Here is a 19,576-nt window from a genome sequence, read left to right on the forward strand (position 1 = left end):
GTGTTTATGTTTCTAATTATGTTTTTAATTATGTTTTTAATTATGTTTTTAATCTATTTTTATTAATTATTATTTATAAGCTTTAGGTGAGACCCACGGTATTGTGCATGCTACTTCTCTTTTCATTTCTTTATCTAGGTCTCTTATCTATTTATATATTTTTATTTTCTATTTGTATTTTATATATGTGTATATATATTATTTTGTTTTATATATTTTTTTGTTCTTTTATTTTCTTTTTATCTTTTTCTTTTACAGTATAGGTCATCGAGGGACAGGTTTATCAGCGGCCAGATGAAACATCGCATGGCAGGATTCATCATCGATTTTCATGCGCGAATACGGGAAGGATAGGATGAACACTGGCGCGCGTGTCGGCGGGCACAGGCGTGGGTGTTCTCGGGCGCGATTATAATTCGTTTGATTGTTCGTATCGAAAACGCGAATTTAGAGTAGAGTCACCGTTTTTCTAACACTTGCGTGGGTGTTCGGGCGCGATCTAAGGTCCTACCGTGGACTTCGTTTGATTTCTTCGACATTTCGATGGGGGTACTTCGCGAATTTCGGCTTAACAGTAGAATCTACGTAATTATAACACACACGTGAGTGTCGCGACGCGATTAGTATTTCTAAGGAGTGCGCTTTGTTTGTTCGAAATTCGGAAAGCACGAATTCGGATGTGCTTAATATTCCGTTATGTCTGAAGCGGACGGTGCAAATGGTGGAGCTATCTGTAAGAGGTGTGTTGTAGCTAAGCTACGCATACCCTGTTAGTTAAGAAGCCAGTGCATTGAAGCGGAAAGGTATCGCGGATCGGTATCGCGGAACGCGGATTTTAGAGTAGAGTCACCGTTAGCCCGTGGGTCTCCACATGCAGCAACTTCCACGTAGTGAGACCTGGGTCGATAATACTTGTAAAGACTAATTATAAATATTTTAATACAAGTATTAACGAGCGAATGGCTGTATATTGTATTACTTCTTCAATATCTTTTCAAACTAATTCTAACTAACTAACTAAACATTAACATATCGTTAATAATTCTTCAAAAGAAGAAATATAACAGAAATATATTGTTCAATAAATTTTTAGACAAACGACAAGGAGATTTATCTATCACAATATTATGTCCGTTGTCATTTCTATTTATTCTTATTTACTCTCACTAATTATTCTTTTTCCTTATCTCGGGTGGGACCCATGGGAGGGGCCCATGGGTGAGGGCCTCTGTGCGGGTTCCTGTCTCAGCATCTTGTCAAGGTGCTTCTCTTTTCTTATCTTTCTGCGGCCTTCTTTTCTGTCATATTTTTCTTTTTTAATTTGGTCATTAATATACTCTTATTAATTATGATTTATAGTCTCGGGTGGGACCCATTGGAGGGGCCAATGGGTGAGGGCTTCTGTGCGGGCTCCTGTCTCAGGATCGTGTTGAGCTGCTCCTTTTTTCTTCTCTTTCTGGGGCTCTCTTTTCTTTTTCCGGCTCTCTTTTCTATCTCATATTTTCCTTTTTTAATTATGTTTTAATTATGTTTTAATTATGTTTTAATTATGTTTTATTTATTTTTAATTATGTTCTATTTATGTTTTATTTATATTTTATTTATGTTTCTAATTATGTTTTTAATTATGTTTTTAATTATGTTTTTAATTATGTTTTTAATTGTTTTTAATTATGTTTTTAATATATTCTTATTAATAATGATTTATAAGTTTCAGGTAGGACTCATGGGATGGTGCAGGCTGCTGTTTCAGCATCGTGCAGAGCTGTTTTTCTTTTGTTTTTTTTCTAGCATTCTTATTTATTTATATATGTTTATTTTCTATTTATAATATATATATACATATTATGTTTTATTTTATATATTTTTTTGTTTCTCTTATTTTCTCCTTAGCTTTTTCTTTTTCAGGATAGATCATCGAGGGACAGATTCATCTGCGACCGAATGATACATCGCATGGCAGGATTCATCATCGATTTCTACACGCGAATACGGGAAGGATAGGAAGAACACTGACGCGCGTGTCGGCGGGCACAGGCGTGGGTGTTCTCGGGCGCGATTAAACTTCGTTTGATTGTTCGTATCGAAAACGCGAATTGTAGAGTAGAGTCAACGTTTTTCTAACACTCGCGTGGATGTTCGGGCGCGATTAAAGGTCCTACCGTGGACTTCGTTTGATTTTTTGCAAATTTCGATGGGGGTACTTCGCGAATTTCGGCTTAATAGTAGATTCTACGTAATTATAACACACACGTGAGTGTCGCGACGCGATTAGTATTTCTAAGGAGTGCGCTTTGTTTGTTCGAAATTCGGAAAGCACGAATTCGGATGTGCTTAATATTCCGTTATGTCTGAAGCGGACGGTGCAAATGGTGGAGCTATCTGTAAGAGGTGTGTTGTAGCTAAGCTACACATACCCTGTTAGTTAAGAAGCCAGTGCATTGAAGCGGAAAGGTATCGCGGATCGGTATCGCGGAACGCGGTTTTTAGAGTAGAGTCACCGTTAGCCCGTGGGTCTCCACATGCAGCAACCTCCACGTGGTGAGACCTGGGTCGTTAATACTTGCAAAGTCTAATTGTAAATCTTTTAACGCAAGTATTACCGAGCGAATGGCTGCATATTGTATTACTTTTCCAACATCTTTTTAATCTAATTGCAACTAAACATCAACACATATCCATTTTATATCGCTAATAATACTTCAATAGATAAATAAAGAAATATAGCAGAATTCTAAAATAACTTCTTAGTGAAATGCACTTTTTAAAACTTTTGTATCCCACTTATGCTCGCAGTCATTCCTATTTACTTTTATCTACTCTTATTAATTACTACTTATAAGTCTTGAGTGGGTCCCATGAAGTGGGGCCTTGTATGTGACCTTTGTGGCCGTATCTGCTGTCTCAGCATCGTGTAGAACTTTTTCTACTTTTCTTTCTCCTCCAAACTGGATTCATCGAGAAATAGATTCATCTGCAATCGGATGAATCCGGTTTTTCGTTGAATGGCTATTAAGATACTAAAAATTATTGCTCGAATTCATAGGTCAAACTGCTCAATAATTTTAACTCATTTCTCATATATCGAAATTAGCTTTTTTCTTATATATCGAAAAAAAAAACATAATAAATTGTTAAATGAGGTAGAATTTTTAGCCATCTTCGGAACAGTTAGAGTAGAAGTGTTACACTTTCTGCTCCTTATATGAAAGTTCATTCAGATGAAAGTTCTAAGAACGTAAGAAAAAGAAAAGTAACGGCGATATTCTAAATTCCGGTTTTATTCTAAAGTTTAGTGAAAGCGAAAATTTTTCAATTGTAGATAAATTAGATGATTTACTAATAACATTAGATAAATCATATAGGGATGATGTTTTTAATACTAAATAATTTTTTACTAATAAAAACTTTTGGTTTTTCCTTTAAGTTTGTTTATTTGACTTTTGGATTGCATAAATAATATATTAAATAAAATAATAATAATAATAGTAATGATAATAAATAATAATAAGAAAGAACAATTTATTATTATAAATGCATAAAAAGAACTAATAAAAAAATAAATAAATTGAAAAAAAATAAGTTGAAGATATTAATAATATTCTAATATTTAATAAAATATACTTCTTTTCTTTATTTGCACAGTACTTTATTGTGATAATGTTGTTTTCTTTTAATCAGCATTTCTCACAAATGATTTAAATAAAATCAAGGTAAATTATATAGCCTCTATATATATTGTTTTACATTTAAATTACAGAGCAATTTTTTTATATAATTTTTGCTATACAAAATTAAAAAAGAAAAAAAAAGAAAAAAAAAGAGGAAAAAGATATATTTCTCAAAACAGACAAACAGATAAAAATGTTATATATAATGAACTTTTTTCTATTTGATTCTTAATACTATTTGGCAGTATCATTTAATTATATATGTATATATGTAATAGCACATCAAAAAATGTTCATAGCAATAAAATAAATATATTGAGATCCATGAGCAAATAAAATGAAAGCTTAAAATATATTATTAAATCAATGAAGATAATCTTATATCATGTTTTATAACACACAGCAATAAAATATCATTGCATTATATATATATATATATGTATATATCTATATGCATTTAATACACACAATACTAACAATAAGCGATACATATAGATGATAATATAATTTATCAAATACAGTCTATAATACGATTATTTTTATGATTTGTAATCTATGGTTTATGGAGAAAAAAATTATGGAGTATTCGTCGTTAATGCTAAATTACATATATATTGAAATATATATGAAACAGTCTTACGTTAAATAATTATAGGAATACTTTGAATTTGAACTTGTCGTATAGAAGCAGAAAAATGATCAAAAGTATATTTACCAATTATCTAAAAATTCAAATCCAGTCTTTGGTATACATCTTTCTTCATCTTCGTGATTTAATTGAGAAGACTGAAAACTACTATAGGAGCTAGGTGTTTCTAAGAGAGCTGTTGATTCATTAATATCACTTGATTTTGTTCGTGAAATAGCTACAAGTGTATTAGATTGACTTTTATCCGAATCTCTATCGTGTACCAAACTTTCCATATCATCCTCCAAATTATTTTGCAATTTTAATAAGGAAGTTTTATTAATTAATTTTGCAAATATACTCTCGGAGTGTTCGGTATCTATGTCACTATTACGTAAATTTCCACACGGTTCATCTTCAAATATACTTTTGGAATAACACTCCGATTGATAACGATTAGTTTGATTAGAATTATAATTATCGGTAATTGAATTAGTATTATTTCTTTGAGTTTTAATTGGACTTGAAAAATGAGGAGATTCTCCGAAATGAGATCTCAGACATTTGGATGTAAAATCTTCATTAGGATCTATTAAATTTAAATTCATTTGCGATTGTGTCATAAATGAAAATGGTGCAGAATGTTCATCTCGCCATTTTAATGTCTGGAATAGAAAAGACATAAACATACAATGGTGTATAACAAAACTACAACTATTTATGACTACCTTGAAGTTTTAGTCTTAAAGAATTCTATTTAAATATACTTACAGATCCTGTTTCATCGATGACGTATTTCATGCCAGTCTGAATACGAAGTTTCGGATACCAATCTGGTAATTCTTTAGTAAGTTCAACTTCCTTAACTGCATATTGTAAAGCTACCTCGGGTTGAATTATAGTTTCATTAATCGCCTGGTTCCGTTCTGATATGCTCAAAGTATTCCAAAGACCCTCATAAGCTTCTTTTGTCACAGTTATATCTTCGCCAATACGTTGAGCCAAAGGACTTAAACTATAAAAATATTTTTCTGCTCTCGAACTAAGTGTACCTGTACTCATCATGTTATACTAAAATATAAGAAATAAAAATTATCTTAAAAAATAAACTTTTAAAGAATGTAACATAAATTTTTACTAATTTTCAATATACGTACATATACACTTTCTTCGAATTCGAAAATTATTGTATAACCTATACACTTTAATACTACTACACTAATATTATTATTACAAAATTATAAATTATTACTGTAGTTATCTATACGTAATAAATATAAGCATAAGCAATTCTATTGTCTTTCATGATGTCTATATCAATCAAGATCAATAAATACAAATTACCATTATATGCTACAACATATTATATATCAATAAATGTACTATTAAAAGAATTAACAAATAGAAATTGTTAATGTGTTATCAATTTCAACATCGAAAAAAAAATTAATCGTTTAATTGTAATAAGATCATCGCTATTATGTGCTCGCACAATTTCACCCACCAAATCGAAAGAAAATTTCACATTGCACAATAATGGCGTACGCTGATTGGCCAGTTTGAAAATTTTTTCCAAACCGTAAAATTACCGCGGAAAATATAAAAGTCATTAAAACTTACAATTTAGTTCAGCTTTCATTTTCGAATAAATATCTTAATATATTGTAAATGAAAATTAATAAAAATGTTAGATGAAGGATTTTGAATTTAGCTTACGAAATTATTGAATGTTGAACTGGTAGAATCTATTTAAATATAAATACACATTATATATTATAATATTTATATTTTAGATTAAACAAAAAAGAAATATTTGCAGTGTCTGATTGCTTTCATATATGTATATATATATATGTATATATATATATCTACTTTATCAAAATATTATACTAATCAGGTTTTTATTATTATACAAATATATACGGCGATCATATTATCATTATTATTGTGAATCAGTTCTTATTATACATCTTGGTTTGACAGAGTTACTACATCTATATACGAACAGAATACATATGACACGTATGTATGTATACATATATACATATATATATATATACATATATATATATATATATATATATACATTCATATATATAACATAAAACATGATGGGAGATAATGACTTACAAATAACAATGTATCAAGAGGAATGATAATAAATAATAACTGAGTGCTGTGTTATTTTGTTGACCATAATTAACAATGATTTAAATAATGTTGGTAGGTATGTGTACCTTTAATTTCGTGTACGTATTTAAGCATAAATTTCATTAATATAGAATAAACAAATGTATTAACTAAGTATGAATGTCCCTTTTCACAAAAGATATCTATATACAATTCATTATCGTACTTTAAAATACAAAATATAAACGATAAATTAAATTTGTTAGATTTATATAATTAATGTATAGTAACGCGCTATTTTAATTTCATAACTTCTGAATTTCTTATTTTTTATTGGACGCAAGTAGTAAAATATACATATATATATATATATATATATATATATATATATATATATATATATGTATATATATGTGTATATATATATATATAACAAGAATGAATCGTCGATTAGAAGTTTCGAAATACACTATCTTGTTAAATTAGCAAAAAATACTCTGCCTTTAGATACATCAGCAACTTTGTGGATTTTGCATTTGTACATAAAAATTGCTGTAAATACAAAAACTTTTCAATAACATTGAAAAAGCGCGCGATAGTAAATATCCAAATAAAAATAATATACAATTTCAATTTATTATATTTTTGTTCAATATTTATGAAAATAGATTACTTTTCTTTGACCTAGAGCAAAAATTTAATTGTATATAATAATAAATTTATTTAATAATATATGTAATATTATTACATATATTATTAATATATGTAATATATGATATATATACTGTTAATTATAACTATACTATATAATGTAAAATTATCTACTAGTGTGCTATGTTAAAATTATATAATTTATAGATTTAACATATAGATAATGTGTCTATTTTTAATTAAAAAATAATTATAAAACGTATTGTTTTAATCGCAAACTTTTAACAAAACTAAATATAATATTTATATTTATATATTAATTACAATTATTTTAGTGGATATGTTTTCAATATTGCATATTGAATATACTGAAACATACATTATTTTAACAAAGCACACTTCATATTCAAATCAATACTGATTTTCAACACCATCAAGTTACATGAACGTAAGTGTTGCACCGCACCACTTTTTTTAATCTAAATTTTACATCAATTCTTTTTTTAATTTTAGAAACCTAAGCTCTTTACCCACGATTATCATGTTTTTAAAACATGTATTTCAATACATCTTATTTGATTAATTGTCATTTTATGATATTATATTGTCAATATTTGAATAGAAATTTTAAATAATTTCTTTTTACAGAAAATAATGCATTTAAATAATAAAATAATAAAATATACTGAAAGGGACTTTAACAGAATTCACTTTTTAATATTGTTTGTAATAATGGAAAAATGTTGTGCAAGCACAAAGAATTATAAATATTTTCAATATTTATTAGTGCACCTTCTTAAGAGAACAATTTTCCATGTGAAAATGCCTGATAATAAATTTTACTGAACTCTCCCTATTTTTTCAAAAAAATACATTACATTGATAAATTTACACATGAAATACACCATTTACTGTTATATTAGTGGAGAATATGTGAATACACAGTACATAATTTATTTTTATTGATTATAGTTTTCACGGGCCATTCAGAGTTATTGTAAACATATTGAGAAGTTTTCCTAACTTTTAGGATTTAAGAATACTGTTGTGTTGTTCTAAAATTATACAAATTAAATTTATACTTCTGAAAAGTGAATTGATAATTTTGAAAATTTTCATCCCCTTAAAAATAAACAAATAATGACAAAATATTATCCATTTAATTGTATCAACGTTCAGATTTATGTAAATAATTCTAAATCATGAGATATATATTTCTAAAGAAAAAATTAAAATTAAGAAAAAAAAAAAAACGAAAGATTAGGAAAAAACAAGTCATGGAAAGAACAATATAATATATGAATTATCGAAGTTAAAAAATAATGATTGTGAAAAACTTGAAAAAAATAAAAATAAAAGATCCTGCATAGTATGATCACCAAAGAATTTTTTTTCAGTTATGATGTATTAGTATTAGTCAAATGTTTGAGAGGACCAATACTCAGTACCGATGTAGCACCAAGTGCGCCTAAATTACATGTATTAGGATTTCTAGCACCATCTATAGTTATTAATGGTAAACCAAAATATCCTCCTGTTTGAGCACTTAATTGTGATAATGGTATATAACTTTGAATCCCCAAATTTGTTAAGCGATTCAAAACATGTGAAGATTTTAAATCTACGACTGGAATAGCCAATTCTATATTTCCATTTGGTGACGTAGGATCAGGTTCCCGGTGATAAGTTTGTTTGTGCGAAATTAGTGCATGAGCTGATGGATATTGAGCAGTACATAAATTACACCTTCAAAAAATACAGATTTTTTTATTAATATTATATATAATTATTTAATAATTTTATATATATATATATATATTATAAAAAATAATATAACTTACTTGTGATTAAGTTTATTTAATAATCGGTGATTTGCTAAATGCTGTGATAACATTTCTTGATTTTGGAAATTTTTATCACACATTTGACAATAAAGTGATGTTGCTCTGAAATAAACATATAAATTTCAAGAAAATCAAATACAATTGAAATAAATAAATATGTATATATATATCCATACCTTGGAGGCCTTCCTCGTCGTATAGCTGGTACTTGAGGTGGATTATCTTGCGTTAAATCTACAGTAGGTGGTCTAGGTGGCCGATCTGCATCATTTATTGGTGATTTATTTTGTTTATTTTGAGGAACAGCAAATTGACCTTGTTCTTGCTGCTTTCTTTGTGAATTTGCTGGTACAATAGAAATAGCTGAATTTAAATTAAGAGATGGGACATTTAAAGATGGTTGATTAGAAGTAGGCCTTTGTTGTTGTACTGATGATTGGTGTTTATTTTGTTCACCTGTTTTATTTTTATTTGCGGCTGGTGTAACTGTAATACCTCTAGCTGCTAATACATTTGCTACGGCCTTTGCATCAGACTTCTTATTACCAGGATTTGTTGTATTTTGAAGTTGAGCTGAGGTAGAACCTTTTGATTAGTAAGATATTTCTATATTTTTGAAATATACCTCTTCAATATTTAATGTTAACATTATGTAAAATAGAAATATAGTAAAACGTACAATAATTCAATTTGCAATATATAAAACATTTTAAAAAATTAATGAAATATAACAATGACTGAATAAAAAATTTAAAAGTAAAAAAATAAAATGGAAAGCTATTGTTCAGAAGAGGCACTTCAATGAAATTAATCAACATAAAATATTGAAAACTAGAATTATATAAAATTGATATATAAAAATATGAAAAAATAATTGCTCAAGCATCATAAAATATAATTATTTAATAAGAATATTATTAACATCCTTGAGAGCAATATAAAACATAATATAAATAATGTTAATAATATTCTTCACAATATTACAACACAATTAGTTTCAACTTACCAGGTTGTCTAACACTAAGAGTTATTGAATCCGTAAGATGTATTGTTGAATCATTTCTATTTGTTGACTGTGTCGTAGCTCCTTGAACATTTTGTATTACAGGTAATCCATCATTTCTTTTCTGTTGTGCAATAACATGACAATCTGCATCTTCATTTCTATCTGGCATTAAAACATCCATCTTTCTTTGTTTTAAAGGAGAATTATTTTGTTGTTGTTGTTGTTGCTGCACTTGCATTGTTTGTTGCATTGGTCTTTTTAAACGTTGACGAGGAACTACACCACCTTGAGGTATGCGTGGTGCCCTAATAAAATTCATATATAAATATTAATTACTATAGCTTGGTACATATACATTTAACATATTCAAATAGACATTTTGAAGATTATAATTAGCTTAAAATATCTTACCTAGTGTTTTGTGCAGCCGACGGATATCGTCCGCGTGACATTGGTTGAGGAAGTTGGGGATGCATTTGTGCCGGAGTCATCTGCGGATATGGACCAGGTCCATATTGTGGATATAAATGAGATAAATGAGAAGGGTAATGCATACTCTGCGGACCAGGAACTCTATATAATGATGGTCTCCCTGGTGGCTGTACAAAATAATTTGGTCCTGGTATCATAGTATTAGCTCCTGGTGGAAGACTTGGAGGTAATTGTGTTTGTGGAAGAGGCATACGTTGCACTTGTTGAGCTAGTTGCTGTACAGGTGCTGGCAATTGTTCAAAATTAACTGGTGGTATTATTTGTTGGCCTGTATTGGCTGTAGTATATGTTGGAGAATTTGTTTGATGAGGAGATGTCAATGGAGAATTTGTATTAAGTTGCGATGGAGATTCCATAGACGGAGCATGTGGCGAATGCGAATTCAACTGTGGAGATGTTCGGCATAAGTATGGTGAATTTTGATTTAAATGAGGAGAATTCGTATTTAAGTGTGGTGATAATTGACTAACATTTGGAGAAAGTGACGTTCCATGTACTTGAGACTTGTGCATTGAAACTTCTACTGGCGAATGGAAAATAAGATTGGCACAATCTGGAATATTGCAATGATAATGGCCAGCTTTACTACGATGCTCATCAAGATGTGCTATATCCTTAAACTTTTCATTGCAAACACGACATGTATTAACAGTTTCTGCTAATTTCTCTAGAGAAACATATTCAGTTTCAACAGGCGGTAGATTACTTGATATCGATTCACTTTGATTGCGTCTTTGGTGTTCAATTAAAAAATTTTGCAAAAGTGAAGTAGAACTTTCGATATTGTTTTCATTTGAATTTTCTCCTTGTGCCTCATTCTCTTTTAAATTAACTTTATCTTTATGCGTTAAATCAGTAGACGATTGATTCCAATTAAACCCAGTTGATGTCTCTGTAGATTGTTTTGGATCATCTTCAGATACAGAATGATTAGAAAATGTGGAAGACTTAGAAATAATGCTTATGGCTGGATTTTCTTCAAGATCATGTATCATATCTACTTCATTTGCCGTATCATCATCTTCATTAACAGAAGAAATAATTAAATGATTCACAGTTCTAGAACTGAAAACATTTTCATATGTTTAATAAATATATTAAATAATTAATAAATATATTAACATAATTATAAGTTACCCTGATTGTTCTCCCAACATCTTTAGATTTTCTATAGTTTCTCTGCATGTTGCTTCTAAGGCATCAGATTCTTCATGATCATCTGATTCTAAATACCTTTTTCCTGAATTATCATAATGATCTGTCCCATGTAAATCATCAATGTTTTGATCTTCCTTTTCAGATATATTTGCCATATCACTCCCTACTCCAGAATCAACTTCATTGATATCTAAGGATCGTCTTTCGTTTCCTTCCAAAGCATTATCATTATCAGTTTCAAATTTCTCATAATCATCCTATAGAAATTTGAAATATAATTTAGACAATATAAAAACTTAAATAATTTTAATCTATAAAAACATACATCTTGATCTACCATCACGTTTTCGAATGTTTCTTCAGTTGAATTTTCTGTATCTTCTGTATCTGTTTGTTCATTTTTATCCTCTGCACCTGCCACGTCTTCTGTAGAGTAATTACCTATGTTCAAATTATGATTAGTATTGACAACAATAAAATTCTCAGACACCGATGATTTCTTAAGTGTTAATTTAAGAGGATCAGTATATGTTGTTTTCTTAAGTTTTAATTTGAGAGATTGACTATTTTCTGAAGTCAACCAATACGTATCGTTGTAATTTCTGTTCAATGTTTCTAAATTAGTAACTCTCTTAAGTATTACACGAGGCCTTCCTAAATGAGTGAAAATATGTGTTCGTAATTGTTTCTTCGTTGTATATTGTACTTTACAAATTTCACATTGGAACAATTGTCTGGATAAATCATACGGTGGGCTTTGTTTATCTATTTGTTCACCTGTAACAATACACAGAATTATATTTCCAATTATAATAAGTATCATATTCAAGTTAAAAATGAACAAGAACAGAAACCGCCATTTTATATTAACAAATTTATAAATAGATTAAAAAAGATAGATATATTTCTTCGTTGATACTACAAAAAAAAAAAATACCTAACACAATTTGCCGCGCTTTCGTGTCTTATGAATTGATTACACCAATGTCACCAACGTTTTACATCATCCATGCAGATGATTCGTTGATCATATTGAGCATACTATTCTCGTTTATCTTTACTCACTAACCGATCAAAATTGCAACGCTCTACTATCACAGGATTGACGCTATGTAAACAATAAACTTATTTTATATTTATAATGACGTACGATAATACTAATGCGGAAAATGACTTTTTTTTATTGTATATACGAACTGTTTAACACCCAAGTAGATTTTTGTTTTGCCATGAAAATGGGACAACAGATCGATATCATTTAAAGAACGAATCCGATTGGTTCATATATTCGATATACAAAGTTCCCGCCACAATTACTTTCGAATTAACGCGATCTTAAACACGAGGCTTGTCGATCCGCCGAGTGAACGTATTGTCGTATATTTGAAATGTTCGTTTATTTATTTTTTATAACAAAAATAATACGATCAAACGATACAAAAAAATTATCGAGATATAACGTAACTAACGTAAAATAAGAGAAGGTAAGAGATGTATATTTCTAATGTAAATCGTTAATATAATGGTACGTGTATATGTATATATGTATATATGTATGTATATATATATATATATATATATATATATATATATACACACATATATATATATATAGATATTTTATGTAAACCAAACTTCCTAATTAATTAATTAATAGGAAGCAAATAATGAAATTATTTATAAAATAGCAAATAATGAATAATGACTAAAGCTATGACTATTAACTAAATATAAATTCATTGTTAAATTAAATATTAATTTAAATTTATAAAATATGTAAATTATTTTGAAATATTACTGGATAATATATTTTCTAAAAAAAATCATTCATTTTTATATATGTAAATTTATTAAAAATGGTTGAATTAAAGAAAAATAAAAAATGTTCAGTAATGGCATAGCCAAAGGATTAAAAGAATTAATTTAAAAGAAAAAGAAGTAAATAAAATAAATAGAAATTAAATAAGTTTTCAATAAACAAAATAACTTACTATTTTCATAGATATTATATATTCTTTTGATAGAAAGGAAACAATAGCTCCATATAAAGTTATATGTACTCGTTATATTCCTTTTAAAATCCTTATGGCTTATATACATTCGTGTAATTTATTTACATGAACATATAATATTTTTCTATTAATTTTAATTAATGATCACATACCAAATGTCTGTAGAAAATCCACATCATTATCGTGATAAATTGTATCCTTTTTGGACAATCCAAATTTTCTAATATGGTTTTCTAATGGATCATTCATTTCCAATCTGTAAATAGTAATACAAAGCTTTTTTATTAAATATTATCAATTTATTAGTTGTATTTATAACAAGACTTGCAACGTTTTTAAACATGCCATACACAATTATTTACATAAATATGACTACACTGTTTTGCTTCTTTTCCTTTTTATTAGACTAAAAGATAGATATATATATATATATATACATATATATAAATAGAGTACTTACAGGCATTGTTGCCAACAATGAAAATTTTCATAAAGTTAACAACATAAGTTCATCTGGAAACTCGCATGCGAACACTATTGTACATCGTACAATAACAAAACGAAACATTCGAAAAAATGGCTTGTATTCATCGAATCTTTCGAACCTCAAGTATAAAAATAATTATAATCTTTATCGTTGATAATCACATATAGATAATTCAAAACACAATAATGACAATTATTCGACATTTAAGAGGCCATACGAACAAATAGATTTTACATCGATGTAACGAATTCGTACCCAATATTCAGGAGAAATGGGGCCAATTAAATACGCGCGCTGGATAAATTTCCAACGTGAGTCAAAGTGACTACGCGCCAAATCTTTTCGATCTCTTTTTGTATTCTTTTCTTTTCTTTTCTTTCTTCACCGCACTACAGTGATCAAAGATCATCCATCCGCACCAAGGAGATCATCTTTCTGATCTTCTCTTTCTTGGTTTTTCACATCGATCAACAGGAGAGAAAGATCCGTAAATAACGATATAAACAAACGATGCGATGAAGATTTCTTATCGTTTGGAGGATATTAACATTCCTCTTATTTTTTTTTTTTGCATATGATCAAATATGGCTGACAGTGTTATAACATGACCACAGCGTATTCCTTTGTACGATACATTGACGCGGCGACCGTTTAACGATGGTGAAATCGACGTTTTTACTGCCACCGGACGCCTTTAACTTATTCTATCTCAATTTTATTATTAGTACGTGTTATATTCAGCCGCCAGTATAGCGGCGCCACCACAATGAAACCGCGCAACAGGACAAACAACAGCGTGAATTCTTACCGGACTGTTGAGCGCGGCTCAACGTCAGAGGTTCAGATTCGTTGTATCTTGTAAGAGCGCACGCGCGCGCCCGCGGACGCGGGCTGGCGAGCATGGAGCAGCGGGAGCCGACGGCGGGCTTCGCTCCCCACTCCGGGACGCTTGCGGTTTCCCTCTTTTTCCCCCACTTTTTACCACTCGTTTACTCTTCGTAGGAATGACGCTCGTTTAACCTGCCAACCAGCTCTCCCATCACGCTTACCTTTTCCCCCGTCAGCTCTGATACAGCGTTCCTTTATGAAGATTTCGAGGGTTCGTTGTCGACTGCGTACTTGTATGGTTAAACGTGCGCATGCGTTAGTTCTCCTCTAACCCTTTGCATGACACTAGGCGGAAGTATAAAGGGAGAGCAGCCAGATGCATATGACTGTAGGCAGGCTCGCTTCGTCAGAGGAAAGAAGAAAATGAGAAAGAGAGAGCGAGAGCGAGAGCGAGCGAGAGAGAGAGAGAGAGAGTGTGAGTGTGTGGGAAAGGGAGGAGGAAAAGAGAGACAAAGATAGAGATAGAGATAGAGAAAGAGAGAGGGAGATGGGTAGATAAAAAGAGAAAGAGAAAAAGCGAGAACGAGTGGAAGAGATGGGAAACAACTCGAATTAAAATAAAATCAACTTAATATGCATTTGAAAGCTTGGTGGGGAACCAATGAAGCGATATTGACGCAGCGTACCTCCTACATTCCCGGATAAACTCTGTTTTTTTCTTTTTTCTCCCTTCTATCTACTCTCTCTCTCTCTCTCTCTCTCTCTCTCTCTTTCTTTCTCTCTCTCCCCCTCTCTCCTACACACCATTTTTTTTCTTTTTATCTTCGATCCCAGTCGCTCGTTCCTATCTTCTTTTCTTTTGAACTTCATTCACTTACCCTATTGTATCTATACGAATCCTCTTCCCTTCCTCCTCCAAAGTTCCATATTATTCCTTTTTTCCATTTGGATTTGTCCCAACTGAATCCTCAACCAAGTGAGTTCCTTGTTACCAATTGCCATTTACTATCGCCTATCTTTGTTATTTTTTTGTAAAGCGTAACAATGGCAAGTTTTAACAATATTTACGGAACTGCTGATTCTGTTTTGCAAATTTTTCGTTTTCATTCCTGTAACGTGACAACGAACGACGAACATTAAAATTATAAATTTAAATTGGTTAATCGATCGTAGCTGTAGCATTTATACATACATTTATGTATGTATGTAACTACGTACATACATACTCAACATACACAACATACATACGCATACACATACAGGCATTAATCGGGGGTGTGTCGTTTCAACATAAACGTAACCAAGAGAACCTTTAAGAAATGTTAGGCACGTATTCGCCTTAAAGAACCAGTTTTATCTTGAAAGCACGCAAGCAAGGCGTGGTCATTAATGGTTGGTCGTCGTCTTGGAGGACGAATATAGTAGGGGAACCCAACGGAACATGTCGAAAACGGCCGAGAGTGACGTTCCTCTATTGATCGTAAAGCGTGCTAGTATTGGTGTACAGAGCATAGCTGTAAGAAACTTGTGCGCGTTAACATTCACACATATGAACGCATATACATGCATACATATGAACTTACCATCAGCGGCATACATACATTAGAAAACACACGGCATATTTGAAAAGCTCCATGTGCTTGATTTATAAAAGATCGTAACCTTTTTCAATTAGCTTTGAAAATTATCATATAAATTAATATTGTTAGAACAATAATAATGACATTTAAAAAAAATAAAAAGAAAAAGAAAAAAAAAAAAAAATAACGAAATTTTCAAGTTCACATTTATTAGAAATTAATGACACAACTTTTTATTGCTTCACAATCTCCATCAGTTACAACGATGGAACAAATATATTCTCTACAAAATGGATCAATACTTCTGAAAAAAGCAACCCGCGTTGGATTTCCTATTTTACTGCTTCTGAAATAAAAAAATTTTGATATGCAATCAGATGGTTACATACATGCAAACACAACATACACACACGCACATATATATACATATACATCCATCTATATATATGTGGATTATGTATATATACATATAACCATATATATATATACATCTATATGTGTACATGTTTATATGAATATAAATGGATTTTCACTGCAATCATACATGGTTATTGATCCTATTCTTTCTCATTACATCTTATCTTTTGATTATTAGCAACATCAGTAACAGAAGCAGCATTAACAAGATGCTTTGTGTTAATATGGACAAAGAGAGAATCTTCATAATGGGTGACAGTGAGTGAAATGAGATTACCAGGATATAGTAGTACAAATGTACAACCAGAATAAGAAAAGAAATGAAAAGAGATGTCGTAATAAGATAATAGGACATAACACACATATATTTACATGTATATATATGTGTATCTATACATGCTTATATATGAATATACATATATAACACATTTATATAAGTATAAATGGAATTTTTATTCCAATCATCATGGTTATCGATCCTATCCTTTCCCGTCGCATCTTATTCTTTGATTATCAGAAATATCAGTAACAGAAACAGCATTAACAAGAGGCTTTGTATTAATATGAACAAAGAGAAAATCTTCGTAATTGGTAACAGTATTACCATGATACAATCAGTATGGTTCTATAACCAGAATATGGAGAAGGAAAGGAAGGAGAATAGGTATCACGATAAGATAATGCACACATATACAGACATCTATACATATAGATGTACATATAAATACATATATATATATGGAATATATATGGAATATATATGGAATTTTCACTGCAAACGTACATGACTATCGACCCTATCGTTACCCGTCGCTTAATCTCTTTTGAAAGTACCAACAGCATGTACAGAAATTTAGTACTAATATAGTCAATTCAAGGCGATCTCTTAGTGATGTGTAACAGAAAATAAAAGGGATAATAGCATTACCACGGTACAGTAGAATGTTTGTATAAGCAGAATAAGAAGAGAGAAGAGAAGGAGAAAAGGTGTGGCGATAAGATAATACATCCACATATACACATCTATATATATATATATATATATATGTATATATATATACATGTGTATATATGTGTATATATAACATATATATATATATATATGGAATTTTTACTGCATGCATACATAATTATCGATCCTATCCTTAGCCGTCGGATCTCGTCCTTTGAATATCAGCTACATCTACAATAAAAACAACATGAATAGAAGGCTTTGTTCTAATATAGACAATGAACGGATCTTCGTAATAGATGACATGTAAATGAAAAGGAATAATAGCATTACTACGATATAGTAGTATGGATGTATAACCAGAATATGGAGAGAGATGGGCAGGAGAAGTGTCACGATAAGATAATACATTCATATACACACATATACACACATCAATTTATATATATATATATATACATGTGTGTATTTATATATACGTATATATACATATTCATTTATACATGTACATATATGTACATGTTTACACGGAATATATATGGAATTTTCACTGCAGGCATACTTGATTATCGATCCTATCCTTACCCATCGCTTATTGTTCTTCGATTGAAAGCAGCAACAACATGTAAAGAAGGATTTGTATTAATATAGTCAAAGAGGGAATCATCGTGATGTGTGACTGTGAATGGAAAAGGGAGGATAGCATTACCACGATATAGTAGTATGATTGTATCATCAGAATAAAGAGAGAGGGAGGGGGGGGGGGAGGAAGAAGAGGTATCGCGATAAAATAATACACACATATACACACATCTACTTATATATGTACATATGTACATATATATACATATGTATATGGAATATATATGGAATTTTCACTACAGTCATACATGATTATCGATTCTATGCTTATCCGTAGCGTATTGTCCTTTGATTGAAAGCAGCAACAGCGTTAGAGGAGGTTTTATTCTAGTATAGTCGAAGAGGAGGGGATCTTTGTGATGGTTGACAGAGAGTGGAAAGAGAGAATAGCATTACCAGGATATAGTAGTATAGATGTATAACCAGACATACGTATATATACATGTATATATGTACATATATACATATAGTATGTACATATAATTATATGTATGTATATACATGTATACATATATATGTACATATATTTACATTTGTATATGTGTATTATATGCATATATATATATATATGTACATATATTTACATTTGTATATGTGTATTATATGCATATATATACATATATATATATATGTACATATATACATGTTTATATGGAATATATATGGAATTTTCAGTGCAGGCATACATGATTATCGATTCTATCCTTACCCGTTGCGTATTGTGCTTTGATTGAAAGCATCAACAGCATGTAGAGGAAGCTTTGTTCTAGTATAGTCGAAGAGGGGATCTTTGTGATGGGTGACAGAGAGTAGAAAGGGAGAATAGCATTGCGACATATAGTAGTATGGATGATAACCAGAGTTTAGTGGGAGAGAGGGGAAAAGGAAAAGAGGTATGGCGATAAGTACGTTAACCCAGAATGCTCGACTACTCTTACCGCAAACATCTCCTTTCGTCGTTGGGTTGCATAGAACTTTTCCAGCTTTAATTCCATTTTGTTGAGTTTTGCATAAGTTTCTCTCTCTCTCTCTCTCTCTCTCTCTCTCTCTCTCTCACTCACTCTCTCTTTCTCTTACT

The 19,576-nt window shown here is 30.3% G+C and overlaps 2 protein-coding genes and 1 long non-coding RNA gene across 15 annotated transcripts in view; all 3 read right to left on the reverse strand.

Moving 5' to 3' along the window:
* Positions 1 to 2,527: 2,527 nt before the first annotated feature.
* On the reverse strand, positions 2,528 to 6,754 carry LOC124957857. 3 transcript variants are annotated; one of them, XM_047515308.1, is made up of 4 exons: positions 5,457 to 6,754; positions 5,071 to 5,370; positions 4,387 to 4,964; positions 2,528 to 3,009 (listed from the first exon to the last, which is right to left on the reverse strand). In XM_047515308.1, exons 2-4 carry the CDS (start codon positions 5,362 to 5,364, stop codon positions 2,955 to 2,957), a joined length of 927 nt encoding a protein of 308 aa, XP_047371264.1. In that variant the 5' UTR covers positions 5,365 to 5,370; positions 5,457 to 6,754; the 3' UTR covers positions 2,528 to 2,954. The 3 variants fall into 3 exon arrangements, with proteins under 3 accessions (XP_047371264.1, XP_047371262.1, XP_047371263.1); XM_047515306.1 differs by having other exon boundaries at positions 2,528 to 3,020; XM_047515307.1 differs by lacking the exon at positions 5,457 to 6,754 and having other exon boundaries at positions 2,528 to 3,020; positions 5,071 to 5,449.
* Positions 6,755 to 6,822: 68 nt separating this feature from the next.
* On the reverse strand, positions 6,823 to 16,234 carry LOC124957856. 11 transcript variants are annotated; one of them, XM_047515297.1, is made up of 10 exons: positions 16,100 to 16,234; positions 15,786 to 16,016; positions 13,745 to 13,848; positions 11,906 to 12,357; positions 11,560 to 11,837; positions 10,342 to 11,487; positions 9,931 to 10,235; positions 9,101 to 9,509; positions 8,922 to 9,026; positions 6,823 to 8,826 (listed from the first exon to the last, which is right to left on the reverse strand). In XM_047515297.1, the coding sequence occupies exons 3-10, from the start codon at positions 13,839 to 13,841 to the stop codon at positions 8,478 to 8,480; spliced, it is 3,141 nt and encodes a 1,046-aa protein (XP_047371253.1). In that variant the 5' UTR covers positions 13,842 to 13,848; positions 15,786 to 16,016; positions 16,100 to 16,234; the 3' UTR covers positions 6,823 to 8,477. The 11 variants fall into 11 exon arrangements, with proteins under 11 accessions (XP_047371253.1, XP_047371259.1, XP_047371257.1 ...); XM_047515303.1 differs by lacking the exons at positions 15,786 to 16,016; positions 16,100 to 16,234 and adding an exon at positions 14,053 to 15,030 and having other exon boundaries at positions 9,101 to 9,269; positions 9,381 to 9,497; XM_047515301.1 differs by lacking the exons at positions 15,786 to 16,016; positions 16,100 to 16,234 and adding an exon at positions 14,053 to 15,030 and having other exon boundaries at positions 9,101 to 9,287; positions 9,381 to 9,497.
* Positions 16,235 to 16,486: 252 nt separating this feature from the next.
* LOC124957859 overlaps positions 16,487 to 19,576 on the reverse strand; it is a 4,013-nt gene continuing 923 nt past the window's right edge. Inside the window, exons 1-3 of the long non-coding RNA XR_007103753.1 lie at positions 19,437 to 19,576; positions 18,031 to 18,087; positions 16,487 to 16,833 (exon numbers count right to left, since the gene is read on the reverse strand). The exon at positions 19,437 to 19,576 is cut by the window's right edge and continues 923 nt beyond it. This is a non-coding gene — a long non-coding RNA (uncharacterized LOC124957859). The remainder of the gene's footprint in view (positions 16,834 to 18,030; positions 18,088 to 19,436) is intronic.

This window comes from Vespa velutina, chromosome 2 (assembly GCF_912470025.1).
Source record: "Vespa velutina chromosome 2, iVesVel2.1, whole genome shotgun sequence".
In the NCBI taxonomy this organism is placed as follows: Eukaryota; Metazoa; Arthropoda; class Insecta; order Hymenoptera; family Vespidae; genus Vespa; species Vespa velutina.

Excerpts from the sequence above, each read along its gene's own strand:
- LOC124957856 (XM_047515297.1), bottom strand. The coding sequence starts at position 13,841 with ATGAATGATCCATTAGAAAACCATATTAGAAAATTTGGATTGTCCAAA. Across the intron at positions 12,358-13,744 it reads GGATTTTCTACAGACATTTG|GTGAACAAATAGATAAACAA; the intron begins GTATGTGATCAT and ends GTATTGTTACAG. Across the intron at positions 9,510-9,930 it reads TCTTAGTGTTAGACAACCTG|GTTCTACCTCAGCTCAACTT; the intron begins GTAAGTTGAAAC and ends ACTAATCAAAAG.
- LOC124957857 (XM_047515306.1), bottom strand. The coding sequence starts at position 5,364 with ATGATGAGTACAGGTACACTTAGTTCGAGAGCAGAAAAATATTTTTAT. Across the intron at positions 4,965-5,070 it reads TCATCGATGAAACAGGATCT|ACATTAAAATGGCGAGATGA; the intron begins GTAAGTATATTT and ends TTTCTATTCCAG. Across the intron at positions 3,021-4,386 it reads TTTGAATTTTTAGATAATTG|TATCTTAATAGCCATTCAAC; the intron begins GTAAATATACTT and ends AATAATTTTTAG.